We start from the raw sequence: 25,786 nt of genomic DNA on the forward strand, positions 1-25,786 counted from the left end.
TCTCGGTCGTCATGATGGCGTTTGGCAACGGGCGCCGCGAAGAGGGCCCACCGGGCAGCGACCGAGCAGCCCGGCGTGCCCGTTCAGTCTTGTACGCTTGACACAGCAGGGTGGCAGGCGGGGCGCCTTAGGCCTTGTGACGCTATCCCGAGGCGCGCCGGATGACGCGGGATGGGACCCGTGCATTAAATGTCCCCACGCCCTCCTGCCAGAATGTGGCAGGGATTGACACCGAGCGTGGCAGGAGCAGTTGGAAGTGACAGGCCAAGCGCCCTCTTAAATGCGGCATCGGGCCTTTTACTGGTCGACACCTCACCGCTGAACTTCTGTGGGGGCCACTGGCGAAAAACTTCTTAGGCCGTCGGGGAACCGAGTGCTCGGGGGTCACTGTTCACATCCCCAAGCACTCTCTCCAGGATATGCCCTTTCTTGGTCCTTGGGGAACCGAGTGCTCGGGGGCCACTGTTCACGGCCCCGAGCACTCTCTCCCGGAATTGACTGTTCAGATCCTAAGGGAACCGAGTGCTCGGGGGCCGCTGTTCGCAGCCTCGAGCACTCTCTCCCCGAACTACCTTCCTTGGGTCCTCGGGGTACTCGGGTGCTCGGGGGTCACTGTTCGCAGCCCCGAGCACACCCTTCCCGGTACTCAGCTTTTCTGGTCATCAGGGGACTTGGGTGCTCGGAGGCCACTGTTCATGACCCTGAGCACTGTCTTCCTGGCACTTGGTCTTCGCAGATCATCGGGGAACTCGGGTACTTGGGGACCACTGTTCATGGCCCCGAGCACCCTCTCCCGGGACTTAGTCTTCTCGCGCTTCGGGGAGATCATCCCCGCGGGAGGTCGTCACGTGGCAACTTGCTGGTCTGACCTCGGGACTAGGGGACCCCTGGTTCCTGTGTCACCGACAGATATGCTTCTCGTCGGCACTCGGTCACGGCCTTTGAAACACCAAGTCACAAAGACAAGGCCTCCACATGAATGAGCCACCGAGCTACCAAGCCACCAAAGCAAGATTTGACCACTAGCATCTCTTCCGATTTCTCGCCGTCGTGATCACTTCAGACATTCAACCACAAAGGTAAGGGTCTCCGCGTCCCCGCACAATCGCCTTGTTGCCGCTCCACACCAAGTCGGATGGTCAACAATCTTGCCGACGAGTCACCAAGACTCAAAGGTGCCGGCGTACTAAGAGGTACACAGTTGGGTCACTCCTTGATCCACTCTCTAGGCAACAATCACCTAGAAACTCACTCTCTATGCATATAAGCACTAATCACTCACTAATCTTGTGCTTAATCACCTTGGATGATCACTTTAAGCACTTTGGTGGCTTGGAAGTCTTCTCAGGTGTACATGAACTTCTCTGGACTTCAGCACACTCAAATGACTGAGTAGAGGAGTATTTATAGCCTCAAACCCACGCACTAACCGTTAACCCAACGACTCTAAAAAGCTGTTAACACCAGATGATCCGGTGAGAATAGTGGTACTAACACCGGATCATTCGGTGAGTAACTCTCACAAACTAGCCGTTGGAACCCCATTCAAGCCTCAGTGAACACCGGATACTCCGGTGTATACTCCATCTTCATCACTGAACTTTCTGGTGAGTATACCTTAGCCATCCGAGCCAATATCTTCTCTGTGTAAATTGCTCTTGTGTATTCTTCAATGCACATCACTTCATCACCAGACCATCTGATACGTTATCCTCAGCCAGCCGAGCCAATGCAACCCTCTCTAGAAAATATGCTCCAGTGTATACATCTTCAGAGCATTGGACCTTCCCGTGAGGTCACTGCATTCTCCCCTTTGTCAACAATGCTCCGGTGCATTCCTCCGGTGTGTTCAAATCAATCACCGGACTATCCGATGGGGTCTTCTGCTTCTTTTTCATCTTTGCACTGTTTATTGTCCAGTGTATTATCTGGTGTTGCCTTGTTTCGTTACCACACTATCCGGTGAGGCTTTCATGCCTTTGTCCCATTTTGACAGAGATACTCCGGTCAGTGCAAATATCTAGAGCATTGAACCATCCAATTTAGTCATTTCTCCTAGGACTTTTTCTAATTCAACCAAACTTTGTCCCAGCTTCGGTGGCATCTTCATGTATTGCATCCATGAGACCTACTGAAAGTGCATCTAGCCCCTATGTGTGGTTTTGGTAATTAATGACAATACATATGGACTAACAATGTTATTGAGATTGTTAGTAGGTTGTTCAATAGGTGATGCATGGAGAAGAGACATGCATGAACTCTAGGTGAATAGGAAGATTGAAAGTACATCAAGATAAATGAGCTCTAGGTGATGCTCGGATGTGATGCATGGAGGAGAAATATGCATCTAAATAAATGAGCTTTTAGTGATGCTCATAAGAAGAAGAAGAAGCTCAATAAAATTAGCAATAAGCTTGAAGGCTAAGTTACTTGTGGAGATCAAGTAACTAAAGGTATGACTTGTTAATAGAGTTTTATGGACTAACCCGTGTGCTATGTGTTTAAGAATGAGTGGGGTTAGGTTCTATATGAAGATTGACAATATGCATGAAGGCTAATAAGTTACTTGTGGAGATCAAGTAACTTAAGGTATAAATGTTGTCATTTAGGTTTTATGGACTAACCCATGTGCTTTGTGCCTGAGAATGAGTTGGGGTTAGGATTCATAAGAAGGCATAAGTTGAATTAAAATCATATATGCCAAGAGTGAAGAACAAAAGTGGACTCCATATTTGATAAGGTGAATTCCTTGAAGATGTCGAATACAAAGTAGTTTTCTATGGCAAGACGGTGAAGGGCAAGTAAGACTCGGCTGCGATGGACCATCCGTGGTGAAGGGCAAGCAAATGGCTTGGCGCCGAAGGACTAAGGCGGTGGTGAAGAGCGAGTGAAGGCTTTGCGCTGATGGACCGTGCGAGGCTATGGGAAGCTATGGATGATTCACATCAATCATATGAAGAATCAAGAAGAGATGGAGTGAAGAATATATGGAAGTTGGCAACCCTCAAGGTTTGAAAGAAAAAGAAGCGGTACTTGAAAGTTTTCAAATGCTCAAAGTGGTTCAAACGAGTTTTATCTTTGAATTTGAGTATAGGTATGCCGCACTATTAAGAGGGATGCAACGTGAGCTAATTGTCGCGTCTCAGTGCTCAAGAGTTCCCAACCAAACCCAAAGTGAGAGTTTGTTGTTAAGAGTCCGGAGCGGAAATTGCGGAAGTGTCCAAAATGGGTTTTGGAGTGTTCCTAATTTGATCCTATGTGTTTTAGGTCATGAATTCAGTTGGGATGTGTAGCCCTCTGAATAAGCTTTCCATAGAGTCCAAAATCGTCGAAATCGGACTCCGGGATCAAAAGTTATCGCCGTTTTTCGGAGGTCAGCTGTGCTGTGGCCGGAGACTCCGGTGTAGGCCGGATTCTCCGGTACCTGGAAAGGCCGGAGACTTCGGTGAAGTCCGGATACTCCGGTACCTGGAGTGGCCGGAGACTCCGGGAAGTCCCCGGGACTGTTTTCTGGGTTAAGTGCCGACCGGAGACTCCGGTGTAGGCCGAATACTCCGGTAAAAGTCCAGAAAAGAGCATAACGGCTAGTTCTGACACATTCTGTGACCGTTCTGACGCCGTATTTGGATTTAGGGCCGGATACTCCGGTGTTCACCGGATACTCCGGTCAGTTCTGACAAAAACAGTAACGGCTAGTTATTTGGAGTGGGCTATTTATACTTCACTCACCCCATCCTTTGGGGCTGCTGGAAGGGCACGAAAAGAACACATTTCTAGAGCCAAAAGAACCTCTCCCACTCCATTCTAGTGTGTGATTTGAGAAGAAAAGTGAGCTGGGTTGAGAGATTGGAAGATTGAGTGCAAGTGAGCCAAATCCATTCTTGAGCACTTGAGTTCTCGGCAAGAAGTTTGATTGCGTTTGTTACTCTTGGAGGTGAAGCCTCCTAGCCGGCTAGGTGTTGCCCGGTGAGCTCCCGCACGTGTGGTGAGCCGCGGGAAAGTTTGTGAAGGTCGATCTCGCCTCCGAAAGGGAAGAGATAAAGCTAGTGGATCGAGGAAAGCGGTTGAAAGAGACCCGGCTCGTTGGAGCTTCCTCAACGGAGACGTAGGATTCACGGTGGTGAATTCAAACTTCGGGAAACAAATCTTTGTGTCTCCTCTCTTGTTTCCTTACTTTTAAGTTCTTGCTCAAATCTTTGTGCATATTGCTCGATATACTTGTTTATGTGTATTTGAGTGTAGGTTCTTCGTGAATCTACTTGGAATCATCTCCAGGAACACACGACATCACCTGGTTTGAGCTAGAACTCTCTACTCATCATTTATATTCAGTTTCGGGCTCAGTTCTGTACAGAACCCGGAGAATCCGGCCTTTACCGGAGTTTCCAGACCTGTACACACCGGAGTATCCGGACTACACCGGATACTCCGGATAAACAGTAATTCCAGACATATGAACAGTATTTTCAGCCTTTTTCAATTTAAGTTTTATTGCATATCTCTTGCTAGAATTGAATAATTTTAGTCACCTTAGGATTGTAATTTTCACACTTATTCAGGGTGATTGTGCACTAGTTGAGCCTATCATATTTAGGTTTTTCGCTTGTGAAAAATCCGTTAGTTTATATTCCGCCGCAAGTTTAGACCAACGGTAAAAGGGGACGAATTTTTGTAAAAATGCCTATTCACCCCCCTCTAGGCGACACCATTATCCTTTCACCTACTAACATATATTCTTGATAAACATATTAGTCCTAATGACTATATTGTCATTAATCACCAAAATCATAATCATGGTCTAATAGGGCTATTTTCGCTACAATCTCCCCATTTTTGGTGATTGATGACAATACAACCAAAGCAAGTGGCAAATAACAAATGATTCCAAATGTAAAGATCATAAATGTGCATAAAGTCTTACCGTATTGCTTGGATGCATGTTCTTACCACTGAGTCCCCTTTTGTTGTAGCTCCTGCTTTCTCCATTGCCACTATATCCTTGATTTGACCTAAGCAAGAGCTTCTCCCCCTATGTTAACCTTCATGTATCTTGAACTTGCTAAAATCTCCCATCATTGTTCATCTTACATTTCTTGCCTTGGTCATCAAACTTCTCCCCTTTTGTCAATAATCTCCCAAGAAGGACTATATGCACATGTTGAACTCAAAAGGGAAAAACATTAGAGCACATGGGAGAGAGCTTCACAAATCATGATCCAATTAAAAATGATACCAATTGTAGGAATATCACTACAACAAAATGATACCAATTGAAAGCTATGAAAGCACATGGATCATAATTCATGGAGCTCACATAATATAGTATAAACTCCCCCTATATAGTACGCCGGCACCTTATAGTCTTGGTGACTTACCGGCAAGCTTGTTGACCCTTCGACTTGGTGTGGAGCGACGATAAGGTGATTGTACGGGGATGCAAAGACCTTTACCTTTGTGGCTCAAGCTATGAAGTGATCACGGCGGCAAGGAACCGGAAGAGAGGCTAGTGGTGAGACCTTGCCTTGGTGGCTTAGTGGCTCATCCGGATGGAGGCCTTGTCTTTATGACTCGGTGGCTCAAGAGTCGTGACCGGGTGTCGACCGGGAGCATATCCTTTGTGGATCTCCAACGTGGACCAGGGGTGGCATTCATGCTATCGATATCACAGGATAAAAATCCTTGTGCCAAGTTTACTCTCTCTACCTTATTTACGTTTTTGTATTTACTTACTTGCAATTTATCTTCTTAGATATGTCGCAAGCACTTTGATCAGTAGAGTAGAGACACTGGATAAACCTAGAGCATATTTAGATAGAAATTGGTATAAGTTTATCTTGTGTTAAGCCGGAATAGTTCTAAGTATCCTAAGTCATCTCCTCTTAGGACGTCACCGATCTCCTTCACTTGTATTTTTTTAGGGTAGTTTAAGGCCGCATAATAAGCTTTCAATGTCCACCACATCCATGTTTTCCTCATTGAATTCATGTACTAAGTGGGATAGGAGAGAACTGTCCCAAACGGCTTCCGTCTCATCCTCACTTAACATGACTTGTTCATTGTCAATATGACTTTGTTACTACTTTGTGGTTTTTGGTTGAACTTTTATCCCATTTACAATCATGTGTTTTATCACTTTGGCTGACAATCTATCTCTGTTGTTGTTGCCAAAAGAGATGCCAAGTTGTTTTAGATTAGAGAACAAAAAAGGTGAATTGAGATGGGCAGGGGGGATGGCGTACCTGATGAGGTGGTGAACGCAATTGTAGATGCGTATGGGTAACCAGAAGTGACCATGGGTGACTTCGTAGGTGTGTCTAGGTTCTTGTACGCTGTTCGTCGTATCGCTCTCACCATGGTGTCATCGTCTGTTGCCGAGATCCCATCTGCCAATGTGACTTCCTGGTGTCGACCATAGTGGCGGAGGCCCTCATCCAGAGTCGTTGTTGCATTGATGTGACGCTTCAACAGCTGACCTGGGTCGACGACTCCCTGCAAGGTTGGAGTCCCACCCTTTGAGAGCCACCTGGTGTGAAGATTGTTGTTGGTGTCGAACTCTGTGGAGTTGCAACCTTTTGAGCAGAAATGGACTGAGTGGACAGAGTTGCAACCTTCCGAGCAGAAATGGACCACCTACACTTAGGGAGACCCGACAGCCAGTGCCTTTTGCACCCAGGTCATAGCACTTGGGGCCGAATCCCTAGGCATGCTGGCATACGTTGCATGCAGGCTCCAAAGCGGAGCTCCCCGAGTCACGATTATGACCTGGTTCACCTCGGATACAAGGTTCACGCCATCCGTATGTCTTGACGCAGGAAGGACACTGAGGTGAGCTCGGCTCGAGGCAACCCGATGAGGTAATTGTTGGTTTTGACATCCAGGATCGAATAATTATAGGAACATAAGAATACACGAGTTTTTGAGGCCACGATAGCTTAGCCTTTGCTTTTCTCTTGATCCGAGCTCGCTGAGTACTTAACCGAGTACTTCCAAGCTTCTCTACCTTACAACTTGATTGACTCTTTTCTCATAGTCTTTATCTTCTTCGGGGCACCTTATGGAGTGCCCCCTCCCTTCATTATATAGAAGCCAAGTACAAGACTATGAATCCTACTCCGATACAATCCTATTCCTACTCAGACTCTAATCCTACTCCTATTAGGATACTATTTTAACTTTGATATGGACTCTCATGCATACCAAAACTAAACCTACCATAAAACAGGATTAATTTCCAACATTCCCCCTTAATCTTGTTTTCTTCACGTTAGAGTAGCACCGGGTGGTCATCCTCCTCTGCAGCCATAAACAACATATTCTCTGGTTTCTTTGACTCCTCGCATTTCCACTGGAAGTGCCCATAATCATTGCACTTGTAGCACCTCACTTTAGCCTTGTCGAATTTCTGATTCTTGCTGCCTCGTCCACCGCTATTGAAGTAGCCGTCACCACCATCCTTCTGCTCCTTAGCCCTCCATTGTTCTCGGGTGAGCAACAGATGCTTATCTCCATCCTTCTCCTTAGCTCTCCATCGGGCTTTAGTGAGCAACACATGCTCAGCATTGATGTCGACGTCGTTGTCGTTGCCGTGCAACCTTTCTTTGTACGCTTGGAGCCTGCCGAAGACCTCCTCAACTGTCATGGTCTCGAGGTCACCGAATTGCTTGATTGAAGCGACAATCTGCAAGAACTTATTTGGTGTGGCTCTGAGGATCTTCCTTACCACATACAAGTCCTCCATCTTGTCACTGAGCCCACAAATTGTGCTGACGATGGAATTCACCTTCATTGCGAAGTCGTCGACCGACTTCGTGCTCTTCATCCGCAAGCCATCCAACTCTTCTTTGAGGGTTTGAACACAAGCATCCTTGACGTTTTTGGCACCTTGGCATCATCTTGATGCACTCCCATGCCTCCTTGGAAGTTTCCTTCTCGAGTACTACCCGCAGCGTCTCCTCCGGGATGCCTTGATAGATGGCGGTAAGCGCTATCTGATCCTTCTTCATGTCCACCTTTTCCTTTGGGTCATCGTGCTCGACAGCATCCAAACGCCTTGTGCACGCATGGACACCTTCATCTTGATCGCCCATGTTGTGTAGAAGCTCCTCGTGAGCATTGGATAGTGTTGCAACACCAGTGAACTCTCTTTCGCCAGTGCTCCTGATCCAGACATCGTCACCGATGTTGATTTGCTACCTCTACTATCCTTCGACTGCACACAACAGATTTCCTAGCTTCTCGACGAAATTCAGCTATAATCTTCACCTAGGCTCTAATACCAATTGTTGGTTTTGACATCCAGGATCGAATAATTATAGGAACACAAGAACACACGAGTTTTCGAGGCCACGATAGCTTAGTCTTTGCTTTCCTCTTGATCCGAGCTCGCTGAGTACTTAACTGAGTACTTTCGAGCTTCTCTACCTTACAACTTGATCGACTCTTTTCTCATAGTATTTCTCTTCTTCAGGGCACCTTATGGGGTGCCCCCCTCCCTTCATTATATAGGAGCCAAGTACTAGACTCTGAATCCTACTCCGATACAATCCTTTTCCTACTCAGACTCTAATCCTACTCCTATTAGGACACTGTTTTAACTTTGACATGAACTCTTATGCATACCAAAACTAAACCTACCATAAAACAAGAATAATTTCCAACAGTAACCTGCGATGGCTGGAGATATTCGCCGACCTTGGGCGGACTCGAGTTCCATGCGTCCGACGCCAACGACTGAGCCGACTGGGGTGTAATCGATGCTGCACTGAGCTTGGGGAGAGTTGAGGTCGAGAGTTGCCTAAACACCTACTTGATGATGTCCCGAGGAGGAGTTTCCCCAGGCGATGGGGAAATATGGCCCCGGCCTTCATCAGGAGCCATCTCAACCTAGTTGGCAGCTCCCGACACCACGGCTTGTCCCGAAGGCGACCCTCTCACAGGAGGAAGCTGACACGGATTGAAAGGAGTTACCGGGATAAGACGAGGAACACCCGATTGGGAAGGCAAGCGCTCTATGGTAGCCACTTCCACTTGCATAGATTCAGACTCTTGGTTTTTGCCATTAGCAGACGAAGAATTATTTATGGCCTTCTTTTTTTGTTTGGTCATTCAAACCTTCATGTTCACCATCAAGCATATCATCCTCGTCCCCATTAAAATCCTCATCCAACTGTTCACCATCAAGTAGATCATCTTCGTCCCCATCAAAATCCTCATCCAACTGAGAGAGGTTTGGGCCATCATCAACCACGAAATTCGGGTCCTCTAGGGAGAAGGTGATTTCATAACCTGCATGACCAAGAACACTATCTGTTTTAAGGGGTACTAATTTAGCATCTATTATATCAACTTGTAGATGAACTATGCCCCGACTCAGCACAGAAGATCTAACCGATGGAGCCACACACAACTCTCGTCGCACGCGTGCTCCACTGGGTAGGCCCACATCGGCATCGCTTGCCTTGCTCTCCTCTCTCTCTCTCTCTCTCTCTCTCTCTCTCTCTCTCTCTCTCTCTCTCTCTCTCTCTCTCTCTGTGTGTGTGTGTGCGCGCGCGCGCGCGCGCGCGTGCGTGCGCGCGTGTGTCCTTTTTCCCAATGAAGTTGTGTCGCCGGAGTACTTACATCGGTCGCTTAGCTCTCTCGCTCGTCTGCGACACAGAGCTCTCAGAGGGATACATGGGGAACTGAAGTTAGGGTTAGGTTTTTTTTCCCGGCGCTCGTAGTTTTGATCCGATCGAAATGGCCAGACGGTTGTTCGATCAAAATGGACGACCAAGAAGTGTCGAGGCCGTCGGGCCGACTCACACATGGCTCAAGCCGAGCCAGGTCGAGAGGCCCTTTTGGGCTGTTTTCTTTAAGTATTGGGCTTTTATATTTTCTAATGTTTTTATCCAGTGTTTTTCAATGTTTAACCATTTATGCACTAGATAATGGCCCAAAATTAATGAAAATTAATGCATAAAATTATGATTAATTCTTTGGACTAATTGGAACCAACGGGAAGATTTTTTGGGAGAATTTTACGATCAATTTATGTAGGTTCATAATTACTTTTTCACCAAAGTTGACTGTAATTATGCGCCATTTTATGTGTTTAATCAAATTCTTTTTTGTTTTCTACCCAACGGTGATGCGGATTAGAGCTTTAATTTTTGCATGACTTTAATCAGACCAACATAGGGTTATTTTCGTGCAAATTATTCCTTTATGATAATTTTCTAATCTGATCTAATTTTTCTCTACAGCTCTTAACGCTTTCTCTATTGCCGCCACAATTAATGGCATAGAGCAACTTACAGGAAATAACTTTCTCATTTGGAAAGCTAAAGTAGCAGTTGTTCTTGGAGTTTTGGACCTTGACTATGCACTCAGGGTTGACGCTCCCACTGCTTCCGTCATTGGCATGGAGAATTATGATGAACTAAAGAAAGCATATGATGCACCTTGTGAGAAGTGAGAGTGGTCTAACCACATGTCAATAATGATTATGAGGAACTCTATCTCAGAAGCTATAAGGGGAGCAATCCCAACCTCAGAAAAAGCTAAGACGTACACTACATCCTTGGAGGAGCAATTCAAAGGCACCTCCAACGTTTATGTCAGTACATTAATTCAAAAGCTCATCAACACTAAGTACAATTATAGGTCCAACGGTATAAAAGAACACATCATGATGATGACAGACATAGCTGCCAAACTTAAGAGCATGAAAATGGAAATCTCTGACGGTCTCCTTGTCCATTTCATTATGACCTCTCTCCCTTCTGAATTTTCTCCCTTTAATATTAACTATAATACTTAGAAGGAGAAATAGACCATGAGTGACTTGATCGTGATGTGTGTCCAAGAGGAAGAGAGGCTGAGGGATGAAAAGAAAGATTTTTTTTAATCAAGTTAGCAGCCCCAGAAATAAAAGAAAACTCCAAGGAGATTTCAACTCTAAGAAGAAGTTGCATTTCGTCGCTAAGCACGACAAGATAGCGCAGAGGGCGTCCAAGGCACCTGCTCCTTCTGGTCCTGCCTCTCAAGAATCTAAGGATGACATATTTCACTTCTGCCACAAGAAGAACCACTACCAGAAAGACTGTGTTGGTTTTCTGAAGTGGCTTGCAAAGAAGAGTAATGATTTAATAACATTTATTGATGAATCTCTTTATGCTGATTTCTCCCTTAATTTCTGGTGGATTGACTCAGGTGCCATTATGCACGTTACCAACTTCTTACAGGGATTCCTTAACATGAGAACATTAGGAAAGGGATAGCAAAGTCTTATAGTGGCCAATGGGAAGGAAGCTGAAGTCGAGGCTATTGGATCACTTCCCTCAGTCCTTGATAGTGACTTCACTCTTAGACTTAATAATGTAGTTTATGTTCCTACCATGAGAAGGAATCTTATTTCAGTTTCTATGTTAGATGATGATAATTTTCATTATAATTTTGGAGATAATAAATGCATTCTTAAGTTTAATTCAGATGATATTGGTCTTGTCATCCGACAAGGCAAACTTTATATGTTTCCTCTTAATGAATCCTCTATGTCTATGAATGTCTGTGGTGTAAGCTATAAGAGAATGAGAAGTACAATTAATGAGACTTCTTCGAATCTGTGGTATTATCGTTTAGGCCACATTTAAAGGAGGAGAATGTAGCGTCTCATTAAGGAAGAGATTCTCCAACCCTTAGACTTCTCTAACTCTGACCACTGCATAGATTGCATTAAAGGAAAATACGTTAAGCAAATAAAGAAGGGGCAACTCGGAGCACATGATTATTAGAATTAATTCATATAGACATCTGCGGTCCTTTTCCTGTGACATCGGTAGATGGTTTTGATTCATTCATTACCTTAACCGATGATTTCTCTCGTTATAGCTATATCCTCACTATTAAAGATTGATCTGAGCCTCTCAATAAATTCAAGATGTTTAAGGCTGATGTAGAAAATCGGCACAACCTAAAGATTAAAGTAGTAAGATCGGATCACATGGGAGAGTATTATGAGAGACATGCCCTATACAGGCAAATCCTAGGTCCATTTGCCATATTCCTTCAGGAAAATGGCATAGTAGCCCAATATTCTACACCTAGTGAACCTCAGCAAAACGAGGTAGCTGAGAGACAAAACCACACACTTATGGATATGGTGCGAAATATGCTTAGCTATTCTAGTTTACCAGTTGGACTGTGGATGGAGGCACTTAAGGCAACCGCACACATCATTAATCAGGTTCCTAGTAAATTAGTTCCAAAACCACCTTATGAATTATGTACTAGGAGAAAGCTCTCTTTGAAGTATTTAAGTGTGTGGGGTTGTGCAGCTAAAGCTAAAGTTTTTAATCCACATATTGGGAAATTAGATCCTAAGACAGTTAGTTGTCACTTTATCGGGTATCCCGAGAGATCGAAGTGGAGAAACCGATGGTAGAGACATGACTGGAATCCGAGAGACATGCCAGTAACTGACGAATTGGATGCTCCAGCAGTACTTTTTTTTAGGAAAACTTTTATTTTCGCTGTTTTTTCTTTTATCCTAAAGATATGCAGAACGAGTGTATTATATTGTTTTTATTATTTAGACAGGATCACTAAATTTGTTGAAACAAGACACGTTGTATTTCTTAAGAATAGTAATCTGGAGCCTAGGAAAGTTGATCTCGAGGGAAAGCGGGTTTATGTTCATACACCGCTGACCCAAGAGTACTACATCCTTGTGCCCTAGGTAATTGCACCTTCAGTAGAAACTAACGTCAGTACACCCCCTGTTGAAGTCTATGACATTCCTAACATTACACCTAACGATGAGCCTCAGCAATCCCCTACAGTACCCAGTCCTGGTCATGCAGTACCTAATGAACCGATCAGAAGATCACAGCACGACAGGAGACCTGCCATCTCGAACAATTACGATGTTTACATGAATGAGGATGTTAAGGACATAGGGAAGGTAGAAGATCCTAACTCATATAAAGAGGTCATGATGAGTGATCATTCGCCTGAGTGGCTTAATGCCATGAAGGACGAATTAAAGTCTATGAGCAATAATGATGTATGAGATATAGTAGAAATCCCTAACGGAGCTAAAATAGTAGGCTGTAAATGGGTCTACAAAACAAAGCATGACTCTAAGGGGACCATCGAAAGGTTCAAAGCGAGGCTCGTAGCTAAAGGCTTCTCGCAAAGAGAAAGGATTGACTATAATGAAAATTTCTCTCCTGTATCAAGTAAAGATTCCTTTAGAATAAATATGGCAAAAGTAGTGCATTATGATTTAGAGCTACATCAGATGGATGTAAAGATGGCATTCCTTAATGGTGACATGGAAGAAAATGTTTACATGGCTCAACCGGAAGGTTTTGTCGTGGAAGGAAAGGGGCATTTGGGATGTCGCCTTCAGAAATGGATTTATGGTCTAAAGCAAGCTTCTAGGCAGTGGTATCTCAAGTTTAATAAAGTTATTAGAAAATTTGGCTTTAAAGCAAATGAAGTTGATAACTGCATTTACGTAAAGTTTAAGGGGGGGGGGGGATTCACCATATTGGTTCTTTATGTGGATGATATCTTATTAACCAGCAGCGATAAGGATATGCTATTTGAGACCAAGAGATTTCTGTCCTCTAATTTTGATATGAAGGATCTCGGTGAAGCCTCTTACGTTCTTGACGTTGAAATTCACCGAGATCGGTCCAAAGGAGTATTAAGTTTGTCTCAAAAGGCATACAATGATAGAGTACTAAAGAAATATAATATGCATAAGTGTTCTGCTACGTCTGCTCCTATTGTTAAGGTTGGGACATTTCAATATCCAAGGAACCAATATTAAGCTGATCAGATGAAGTCGATTCCTCATTTCTACTGACGATAAGAGCTTATCTCAACTGACAAAGCAACGTCTTCACACCCCGTGGCAGCAGAAAGTGTTTTCTAAATTGATTGGCCTGCAGTACAAAGTAGTCTATAAGAAAGGAACCGACAATAGTGTTGCTGCTGCAATATCCAGACGTACTCACATGGAAATCCACTCATTAGCTACTTCTTCAGTCAAGGCACAACGATTACAAGATGTAATCCTCAGCTACCAGTCTGATTCTAAGGCTCAGGAGCTGATTGCTCAATTATTCATCTCGCCCAATGCCTTACCACATTTTTCACTCAAGGATGGACTGCTTCGCTATAAAGGGCCTATTTGTTCGGATCCAACATTGATCTCCATAACCGTGTCACTGCTGCTTTGCACAACAGCGCAGTGGGTGGTCACTCAGGCATTCTAGTAACTTACAGACGTCTAAAGCAACTGTTCGTGTGGCTAGGCAAAAACAAGCATCCGACAATACGTCAGGTAGTGCTCCATCTATCAACAAGCCAAACCCAACCGCACACCTTACCCAAGTCTACTCCAACCTCTCCCCATTCCCACTCAATGTTGGCATACCATTTCATTGGATTTCATGGAAGGCCTTCCTACATCTAGTTCCTCTAATTGCATCCTGGTAGTTGTGGATAAATTCAGTCACTATGGCCATTTTATTCCACTTTGTTACTGCCTCTCAAGTGGTTGCCGTGTTCTTGGATAACATCTATCGATTGCACGACATGCCCCAATCTATCATATCCGACAGGGATCGGATTTTTACAAGCTCTTTTTGGAAATAACTCTTGTCTCATGAACACTGAATTGAGGATGAGCACTTCGTACCTTACACAGTCGGACAGGCAAACGAGCGTGTGAATCGGTGTCTCGAAACATTTCTTCATTGCTTCGTTCATGCTTGCCCTCGACAGTGGAAGAAATTGCTACCCCATGCAGAATTCTGGTATAACACAAGCACTCATTCTTCTCTCGGTCATTCTCCATTTGAGGTCCTCTACAGTCATTATCCGAGACACCTGGGCATTGATTCTTTCTTGTCTTGCACTATCAATGATTTGGACTCATGGATGAAGGAGCGGGAACTCACGTGCAAACTAATGCACCAGCACCTTCTGCGCCCAACAACGTACGAAAAAACAAGTAGACAAGAAGCGTTTTGAGCGTGTATTTCAAGTTGATGATTGGGTTTATTTGAAGCTCCAGCCTTATGTGTAGTCATCCGTGGCTAATCATGCTTCTCACAAGTTGGCATTCGAGTCGTTTGGCCCTTTTCGAGTGCTTTCTCACATTGGCTCCGTTGCTTACCGGCTGGACCTACTGACATCCATCTCTATCCACCCGGTGTTCCATGTATCACAATTGAAGAAGGCACACAGCTACAAACGTCAGGTAATCTGCTCATTACCTGCTGATGAGTCTGCCACCCAAGTTCCATTATAGGTGCTACAGCGGCAGATGATCACATGTGGTGGTGCATCTTTTTCTCAAGTGAAGGTGTGTTGGTCGGGGCTGGACAACGCCATGGCTACTTGGGAGGATATTGAAGCTCTGAAGCAGCGATTTTCCTTTGCGCCTGCTTGGGGACAAGCAGGTTTCCAAGGAGAGGGGATTGTCAGCACACTAGCATTACCCACTAAAGCTTCTGCTGTTGCTGATGGCACAAGTGGGAAAAGGCGTTGCAGCTCGCGCTCGCGCCATACAAACACTCGTGTCATTGGGCCGGATTGGATGTAGGGCTCGGGTTGCTTGGGCTTGGCCTGTGTAAGAGAGGAGAGCTATAAGAGTAGGCAAAATAAAGTTGGCAAGGACCAACGAAGAATTGGGCATTCACCTATACTCGAACCTCTGCTACTCCTCCTCTAATTCAATTCATCCAATTCCTACCCAAATTCTCTTCCTCTCCAATCCTTATCTACTACTACTATCAAAGTCCCTAACAAAGCATAGTGGCATTAGGAGGCCGGACGCAGCCTTTTATAGGAAAACCTATCATCCATTGGAAGGGTGTCGGGTGCCCTTCTAAGGAGCGATAGGAGTATAGGGTCTGTTTGATAGAACTCTTAGACTAGCTTTCAGAGTGAAATTAGTGGAGAATGGAACCAGTGGGAACTCTATCAAACGACAGTTTGTAGTTTTCAATTCTCAGAATGATTCCATGGGAATGATTCTCTAAAATGAACTAGATGCTAGAAGCTAAAACAAAATCAACTTCTCTTGATTCACTTTCCCCGCGTAATCATTTTCTTCGTAGAATTTACCCTAGAGAAAAATTAGAGAATCACTTTCAACTACAGAACAATTTCTCCTAAAGAATTTGAACCAGTAGAGCTCTACCAAACAGATCCGAAGTTTTGCAAAATTCAAAACAGACACATATATTTATAATTTTTATATTTAAAAAATATAACCTAGGCATATTGGGCCTAACTCATTTGTTAGAGACCAACGACACAACTCCCTTCTGACTCGGCGAGCGGCGTCAACCTACTCAAAAGTGTCGCGGCCCGCAAGAAATTAACAGCTGCTGCCCACATGGATCAGGGATTTTTTATTTTTTATTTTAAATTTAGTAATTGTAGGCACCGTTTGAAACAAATAGTATGAATGGGTGTCTGTCACCTGCAAGTGCGGTAGGTGCGTGTCGCTCTTCAAACAGGCGATATGTTTAAAAGTAATAAACATATCGTCCTTCCAACGAGCGATAAGTTAAAAAAATAAAAATACAACATTTTGGTGTTCTCAAAATAAAAAAAACTCTTAAAAAGTTACTTCTACAATGAGAAAAAAGATAAATTTTAGGATGCTAAAATTCGTACCCACTCAACTGAAATTTAAAATTCGTACGCACTCAGCTGAAATTTATCTTTTTTGTTTCTCATTGTACAAGTAACTTTTTGAGATTAGCATTTTGTGAGAGCTAGATAATAGCATTATCTACACCATCATTTTTTCAAAAAAAATTCATGACTTTATACATAGTGTTTTGAATTTTGAGAGAAATGAAATGTTGTATTTTTATTGTTTTAGCATGTGCCCGTTGGAAGGATGAATGTTTCTTTTTTTTAAAAGGGCAATATGTGGTTATCGCACTTCTGACAGGCGACAAATACCTATAATTGCTATTTTTTCAAAAGACCACTAAAATTAACAAAATTAAAAAAAATTAAGAAGTCGCGCAAAGGAGTCGGCCACTCGGCCCGCTAGCTGCCGCAATCTGGCCCAGACTAGGCGCCTGGGTCATAAAGTGGAGGGCGGGGGTGCATATCAAAGCCTCTCCACTCGCTGAAGCGTGCCAGCGTGTCAGTGTTCGGCCCTCTCCTATACATACCATGCACTAATCTTGAGGGTTTTTTTATTTTATAATCTTTTTTTAATTAATATTTTAAAAACAGCACTAAGACACTAAATTTTTGAAAACTAATCCTTTTTTATACTAAAATACATAGCGTGACTCACACCTAGTCACGCGAATGCATATGTATGCGAGGCATGACCAAGATGTGAGTCCCGCTATATACTTTGGCGTGCTAAAAAGGGTTAGTTTTTGAAAAATTAGTGTCTGATGTGCTATTTTAAAATATTAGTTTAAAAAACTAAACTAAAATAAAATAAAAAAATTCCACAATCCTTGAATCCACCACGTCACTTTTGTCTCTACAGAAGGCGAAACTATGTGCGTGATTGATCTCTCTCAAGAAGAAAAAACTTGCGTGATTGAAGAGCAAGCCAGACAAGGCTGGCACAACCAGGGTTCGTAAATTCAGTGGAGGATCGGAATTGGCTAGGTAGAGAATTCATGGTTTTCACAAATATCAGAAAATATGATGAAAATTCGACGAGAGTTTAGCTGAATTCAACTCGTCAAACTAGTTTGATCGAAGCAAAATTCAGTCGAATTGACCATTTAGTAACCGAGCAAAGTCAACTGAAAACCGATCGAATTTTATCAAAAATCGACCATATTTTCCGTATTTCATTTGTGCTCGAAAACTATTCGAATTTCATCAAAAACCGTTCGATTTTATTGAATTTAAGTAAAGTTCAACAAAAAAATGCTCAACATTGTAAAATCGATAATTAATTCATCTGAACTTCAAATCAAGTGAAATAATTTTTTTTTTCTTGTAACATTATCTACATGATAAAAGTATTTATACTCATGAAAAAATTATATATTTTCTGTGAGAAAATTTATTTTCTAAACCTAGTTAAATGTATAGTTAATTATTTGCTAATAAAAAATCATGAAACCAATTTTTTAGTCATCTTACATAATCCTCTATCTTCTAAAAATACATGAAATCTTGAAATAGTTATTGTAACATGCATGATTGAGTAAATGTTTTGCAATTAGATTAATTCTTAACTAATCCATCACACTCTAAAATTAGTGAGACCACTTTTATTAGTTTACTTAAACAATACTTTGTGTAGGAAAATAATGGTAGACATGACAAAGTTAATTACAATGTTTTTTTTAACATGTTCACTTTATGCTGGTAAACTTTGTAAAAATTATGGAGAAATTAATAAAATTCTAAATGAAGTGAAACTAATTTTATAGATGCTCTTAATATACACTCTACAAAAAAATATGTGTTTGCATGTTAATATTTTTCTTAACGTGAGTTAATAAATGAGCAGCACGCTTTTTAAAGCATGCTTTTTCTTTTTTTTCTTTCAAAATTCCTCTCCATGAAATATGATGTAAAGGACATTATTTTTGAAAAAATATTTCACAGAAGGTCTTAGAATTGTCTCTATTATTTTTAGAATTTTTTGAATTCAAATTTAAAAATCAGTCCTATTCAGAATTCAGTGTGGACTGAATTGACGGGTTTTCATGGTTTTTGACTTGTTTTCAACGCATTTGTGAACCGTGGGCACAACTGCTATTGCAACATGTGATGTAGAGGCTGTAATAATCTTATTCTATTATAAAGAGAAAAAAAGATGGATGGTACCATGGCGCAAGTTTTGCTGGGACGGATGGAGCATAAGTTCACATGCACGCGTGCATGCCGGCAACATCAGTAAGCGAGACAGCAAACATTTGTACCTACGCAGGACAGGACTTGTTTTCTGTCTTAGAAAAGAAAGACTCGTGCTGGATCGATATTTCGAGCAGGAAAGGACAGATCCATGGACGTTCATATGTGTGGGTGTGATAAGTGGCGGAGCTAGGATTCCACCAAGACCAGGGCCAAAAACTAAGCACGTTCATATTGCACGGGTGTTTTGTAGTTTGGCCTTTCGGGGTTAGTGACGTATTTATACCTTGCTGCTCAGGGGCTGATCAGCTGAGCTGGCCAGGGGATTAAGACATGAAGAGTTAATCAGGGTTCATAACAGTATTCTAATCACACCAAGAAATGTTAGTGGACACAAGCACATGCATGCTCTAGGGAGTTAGTATTGCAAGCACGTGCATGACAGGACTAGCATGCTGTATTGTAGTTTCATATTATGTAGTCTTATTCACCGATCACTTCTTTCGAAAGCTATAGCAGCTATCGAGGGAACTTGGAAAATTAAATATACTTTAACACAGCCCGCGTGCCTAATCACCGGCACATCCTAATATCATATTTGAGCTCATAGAGCAACCAAAGAGATATCCGAGCAGCGGTGAAAAATGTAAGTCATGTTCTATATACTCGCATGTACCAACGAATTTACCAAAAACCTTATGCTTTTGTGCGTTTGATAGAGAACCCAGCTTGGCCGGTGTGTCTCCTGGTCCTCTCCTGTTGTATTTGGTGATGTTAGTGATGTGGTGGCTGTAAAACTGTTATTTATTTTCAATAGAAGTAGATCTCGTTTCTCTTGTAAAAAAAAACCAAAAACCTAAGCTCACAAAGAAAGGTGAAAAAATCACTTATACTCCAACACTCACAAATATAGCTCATCTTTTCCCTTACGGAGAACACATGAAAATACACAATTTAGAGTTCCAGATTTGAGGCTTAAATAGCAACAAGAAGTTTCGCGTTGACCATCGGTTGTAATTTTGAATAACAATATACCTCAACAGTGGGTGACAAGTTATGCTAGATTTTGGTTCATTGAACCAAAATTCTACCAAGGGGGCGAAGCCCAATACAGTTACCGAGCTGGCGAGCCCAACACTCCAACAGCTCAAATCAAATGGAGCCAACGCCCGGTGCCCCACTCGATGGCTCGACCTACGTCGCACGCAGGAAGATGGAGCGCGGTGGCGCCGGCGCGGCGGGTGGCGCCGGCGCAGGCGAGTGCGAGGTCGAGGCTTGGGCTCATCCTCGTCGACCGGTGGAGCGGAGGTAAGTGTGGAGGAGCCATTGTGCCGTGCGATGCGTAATGCCGGTTGCTTCCTGTGGCGACTGGCGAGGCGTGCTCAATTTGGGGGTTTCGTGACCTGAGCATTTGTAGTAATGCAGAGGTTGACGGCTCGCAAGTCTGTCTAGTTTTGGGCCATGCTGTCATATTTGTTTGGCTCACATGGTTTTGAGTCAATTGAGTGGTGAATTCGACACGTCTTGGCTTTGGTTTCAGTGAATTGTAGATTTGTGATTTTAGTAGGAGATACTATTTGCGGTTATTTGCATGGTTGGTGCTTGGACAGGTTGATCTAGGAATTCCGATGGGTAGTCTATAGGGGTTGTTTGACTGAGAATTGTGTGGTGCATTTTATGATTCGATATTAGGGCAGTCAGCTATGTTTTTTGTGTTGGCTGTGGAATCAATAGCCATCTGTTTTCGCCAAAACATGTGTTGGAATGGATAGCTTTAGTTATATGTTGCAAGATTGGGTAACTTTGTTAGTTTCAGAGTCTGAAATCTGAATGTCTGATGTAGCATTGGTGATTGGTTTGAATCTTTGTTAGTTGCAAGGATAATCTGATGTATGGTTCGTTGGTCAGTCGCCAGTCGGTCGAAGCTTTGATGAATTGATGTAGCAAATTTGGATGTTAATCAGTTAATGTACCTGCTCTGAACAAATTTACTGTCTTACTTTCTTACTGAACAACAAAACTACAATAATATTTGTCTCCAGAAGAATTCTTACTGTATGAATCTACCAAATTTATATTGTGCACTGGAGCTGGGAATAGGTTTCACAACAGCACATACTAGGTTCGGAATCCAATGGGTGGAATATATGAGGTGTTCAACGATGAAAAAAGCCTGTGATTGAGCATTTCTTACTGAGGTTTCCGTTTCTTATTTATATTGGACTCTGTGATCATTTATGTTGTATTGCTACAAAATTTTAATTGACTGACCAACATCTTCATTATATAGGCAAGAGTTTGGATGGAAAAGGCATCAAGATATCGATCTACAGTCTGGAAAGTTAGCGATAAACGCCCAGGTTCGCAGCCCATATCCCACCTTCGTTTCAAGGTTTTTGGGCTCTTTGGTGTCTTCATCTTGCCAGCAACTGTATAAATGCATGTGGTCTTCTACTATTTGTTGGACCTAGCAGGTTCCTGTTTTGCAGGGTGCAATGCTAGTGACTCAGACTCAGATTCAGATGATGCTAAGGAAACATGCAAATAATGAAAATTTTCAGAGCTAATGATATTAATGTCTGGGTAAGTTTCATGTCCCTCCACGTGCCCTTGTGATCCAGAGCTGCCTCTTTTTTCCTGGTGGTTAAGCATAATAATGTGAGTTAATTACTTAAAAATCATATTTGGTAGTTCATAATATGCGATATTGTTATCTGGCAAGCATTTCGTTAGGCAGTAGCATCAAGAAGCTATGGTTTTAAAGCAATTGATAGCTTGTACTTTGGATCTTGCCGTTGTTTAATATTTACTGTTATCGATTTTTTTAATTATATATAATGCAGTATATACATCCAAATTGAAAATGCTAGACTGCCACTGCATGTTTACCCTTTGTGTTATTTTTTTAATAAACAATCAAATAATATGTCTATTATATTAAAAAGAAATTAAGCTCAGACAGACCATACAACAACCCCGAAAGTGAAAACACCACGGCACACAACGGAATGAGATTCCCTGATTTCACAAACAGGAGATTTCAAATTGACGTGAACCGTTAGATTTCAGTGGATGGATCAGACTTGATGCTACAATACCGCTACAGTACTGGTGCTGTAGTATTTCTGTTTATAGTACCGTGCTACAATACATTTTGCTACAGTTTTAAAGTCATAGTACTGTTTATCCTTTCATATTTTACTGTTTATCCGCAACTTCACTTCAGGATTTGGATCCGCACACAACGTGATCCCAAAGCCAAACCCTTCGTGCCATGGCAGGCTTTGCAACGTGCAATATTTAGCTAGGTTGTCCAGTCCAAAGTGGGAGATGGGCCGGCCCCAGCTGAAAGTGGCTTCGTTTAGGCCTTCCCGGCCTCTCATATCGAGGCCATGCTCCGCGTCATTGCCAAGTCAGACACTCGTGGCCTTGCCAGCCTAGCAATGCATGTGGACGTGGATGTCTCAAGAGAGAGCAGAGCCACCTACGTGGCTACGTCAGCCTGCGAACACAAGATGACAAGACTACTCATCATGCTGATGTCTCAAGGAGAGAGCAGAGCCACTTACGTCAATGGCGGGCCCGTTGACTAGAGATATATCAAGTCAACCACCCCACATCTAGCTGGCCTAGGAAGAAATTAAGCTCAATAATTGGGGGAATGGACCAGGTAATTAGTGGATAATCACATGGGCACTCAAACCTAACCTCAGATGTAAACTCTCTAGATGTACCGGTGAATTCCGGTAGTTCTTAATGGAAATGGTTCCCTCGCGTTCCAAAAAAAAAAAAGATTAAATGCAAGAGCGCATGTTTAACAAGTGGCTCACTAGCTAAACCTCTCGTGTTGCTAATGGTCAATTTCACTGAATCTGACTCGAGTTCGAGATACGATATCCTCTTAATGAAATCAGAACTTCTCCCTTTTGGTGCTCATTTTCAACAAGTGGCTCACCAAGCTGCAGAAACAACGTACTCTAATTTCTTTGCGAATTTGCTGCAAGAACCAGACTGAGCAAGACGAACTCGTCGATTTGATTCATAACCACTCACAAATCAATAATCCAATTGCAGAAAAATAAAGTTTTAAGAACACAAGTAGGACGTTTCCTGTCCTGGTCGAGTTCTGCATGTGTGGGATGTGATGGAGAAGGTCGTTTTGACGGCCGGATAAGTTCATTTGAAGATGGTCTGCGAACCAATAATACTTCTCATCGTCGGCATACAGGGCCTTCTTCTATGGACAGACGGAGTTTCGCAGGGCAAAACAGTTTTGAAAAACAAAAGCACTGGTAAAATACAAGTTTTTTGTTTGGTTGCCTCTCTATGACCGATGTTGGACGAACGACCGTCTCCAGTGTCACAACCTCAGTATTGTTAGACCGCTAAAACCATACAACAGTTGCTCTTGGGTTATATCTATAGTCGTGAGGTCTAGTTCCATCTTTTGAGACATGTGAATCTACATTGGCTCATCCCACAGGGAGATATTGCATTGGTAGAGTGGTGGCTTCCAACGTGCAAGCAGCTTTCAAAGGATTTGAGACGTGGTTTTGACTCTGTTTTTATTTTGGTATGCTAGTGTATCTGTAAGGAGAGGAATCGCCGAGTATTTAATTAATCTGCAGTTTTGGCGACGAATTTGAGGGAGGTGATTTTGGAGGAAGCTCGGTGCTAGATGATGGCTGGCAATAGGAGGTAGTCGGACAACCTTCAACCACCTTAGTGTTTCTGAGGTTGTCATCAATCATTCTGTGTCCGTTATATCTACGTTCTAATCTGTAGGCCGTATTTGTTTTTACCGTATAAATCCTAATGATGTGATTAACCGCTCCAATTCACTTTAGGTACGGTGGCGTTGTCATTTGTATGTTTCTCTCCTCATCTTAATAAAAAAACGTGCCCAGTGCGTTCTTAAAAAAAATATATTGTACAGCAGTAATCAACCCAAACAATAGCATCAATCCCTTGCCAAATCACTAATGTCCAAAGCGAGTACCCAATCATCAGTACTTGACACTACACCGGTCGCCGGAGGACACAGCGCCGCCAGCACCGGCGCCGCGGCCCTCCGCCTTGACCGGGATGCTCAGCGCGCATCGGATCCTCGGCTTCTGCCGTATCTTGATGCTCCCGAACACGTACCTCACCCGCACGTCGACGTCCAGCTCCAGACTCACCGGCGCCTCGCCCTTCATCTCATTCTCCAACTCCCGGGCGACGTCGCCGGCGACGGAGACGCCCCTCCCGTCGAACTCCAACTTCACGACGTCGCCGGACTTCCTGCTCTGGTAGAACTCGGTCGGGGAGGCAGCGCTGGCGGCCGGGCCGAGGACGGCGTCGCGGAAGCGGAGCTCGGCGTCGAGGGTGTCGTAGTAGATGTTGACGCGCTTGCTGGGGTTGTAGAGGCTGAGGTTGACGGCGAGGAGGTAGGAGACGGCGGAGGAGGCGTTGGAGACGGTGAGGTTGGAGAGCGCGGCGGAGTCGACGGTGGCGCGTATCTGGTGGGGCTGGAAGATGGCCCAGTAGATGAGCACGAAGAAGCCGAGGGAGATGAAGAACGTGCAGCAGCTGCCGCAGCACGTCTTCTCGCGGCTGTTGCGGCTGCCGGACATGGTCGGCAGGAGGAGGAGGAGGAGGAGATGCTGTTGCCGCCTTGCCGGCCGGTTGGTGGTGTTGGTAAACGGAGGAGGGAGGCGAGTTCGTGTGTGCCGTGAGACTTGGCATCTTGGGCTTTATACTGAGCTAATGATCAAGGTTTGGAATATTCTAATCACAGGACCAAACACTGAAACACAATCATCAACACAATCATCGACATACTAATTTGTCCACTAATTATTAATATGTAATATATGCTAAATTAAACAAAGTTGTAAAATTATGAAACTATTTTTTAAGATAAATATATTTATATATTTTCATCAGTTTATTCCAAATATTTTAAAATGATATTGATGATCAAAGTCTAAACATGTCAACTACGAGCAACCTAAAACAACACTCTTATGATTGAAAGAAATAAAGCTGTTAGGAAGTTTTGAGAAGTAGTTAATTTAGCTTGCTATCGAGTCCACACCATGCTCTCCACCGCGGTTCCACTTTTGAGGTTTAAAGGAAGCAAGGATACGTGCTTTCCAAACGTAGGAAAACAATATACCTTAAATGCCCCCATTTTAGCCAGTTGTCTTCCTTCTATTGGACATAGACTCATAGACATATGATTCGTGACCCAATCTACCTAGAAGTGGAATGTATCTAATCATCCTCATGTTTTAGACACAAATTGTTGATCTTTGGATTTCTCTGTTTACAAAAGGAGCAATGTACTTCATATCTCTATGTACTCACTCCTTCAAGGAAAAAGTTATCACTCTGTTCTATAGGGATGTTGTGTTTTAGGAAATGGAAAAATGGTGTGCATGCTACTTGACCGACCATGGGAATGGGATCTCTTCTGAATTTAATGGTAATGTTTGGTTTCCATTGAAGTTTAGCTGTACTGATATTTTGAAGCTATTGATATTTCGGAGAGACCTGGATTTGTAATTCTATTATCTTTAAATAAGAATTGCTATCAATCATTGATTGTTCGAGTTTAGGATCTATTATTATTATCAATTGACCTTGACCAACCCTTGGCACCATAGGGCCGGGTCACGGACGTGTTTCTTGGCTGCTTCCAAACATGTTGAAGAGTCAAGAGACTGGAGTTGTAACTCTATTATGTTAAAAGAAGAATTGCCATCCATCCTTGGTGTTCGATTTTAGGGTCTATGATAATTATAAATTGACCTTGACCAACCCTTGGCACCATAGGGTCGCGTCACTTAGTTTATTGGCAGGGACGTGTTTCTTGGCTGGTTCCAAACATGACAGAGCAAAAACCGCGTGTGCACCAACTAGCAGGCAGCCTCTTCCTCCCCTTCGG

General features: G+C 43.2%; 2 protein-coding genes across 2 annotated transcripts; both read right to left on the minus strand.

Moving 5' to 3' along the window:
• Nucleotides 1-7,264: 7,264 nt before the first annotated feature.
• LOC133905404 (uncharacterized) lies at nt 7,265-8,087 on the minus strand. The gene is made up of 2 exons (XM_062347165.1): nt 7,882-8,087; nt 7,265-7,745 (listed from the first exon to the last, which is right to left on the minus strand). Exons 1-2 carry the CDS (start codon nt 8,085-8,087, stop codon nt 7,265-7,267), a joined length of 687 nt encoding a protein of 228 aa, XP_062203149.1.
• Nucleotides 8,088-23,746: 15,659 nt separating this feature from the next.
• Nucleotides 23,747-24,613, minus strand: LOC133904259 (NDR1/HIN1-like protein 3). Its single transcript, XM_062345717.1, has one exon. The coding sequence runs from the start codon at nt 24,468-24,470 to the stop codon at nt 23,862-23,864; it is 609 nt and encodes a 202-aa protein (XP_062201701.1). The 5' UTR covers nt 24,471-24,613; the 3' UTR covers nt 23,747-23,861.
• Nucleotides 24,614-25,786: the final 1,173 nt, after the last annotated feature.

Source organism: Phragmites australis, chromosome 22 (genome assembly GCF_958298935.1).
Source record: "Phragmites australis chromosome 22, lpPhrAust1.1, whole genome shotgun sequence".
In the NCBI taxonomy this organism is placed as follows: Eukaryota; Viridiplantae; Streptophyta; class Magnoliopsida; order Poales; family Poaceae; genus Phragmites; species Phragmites australis.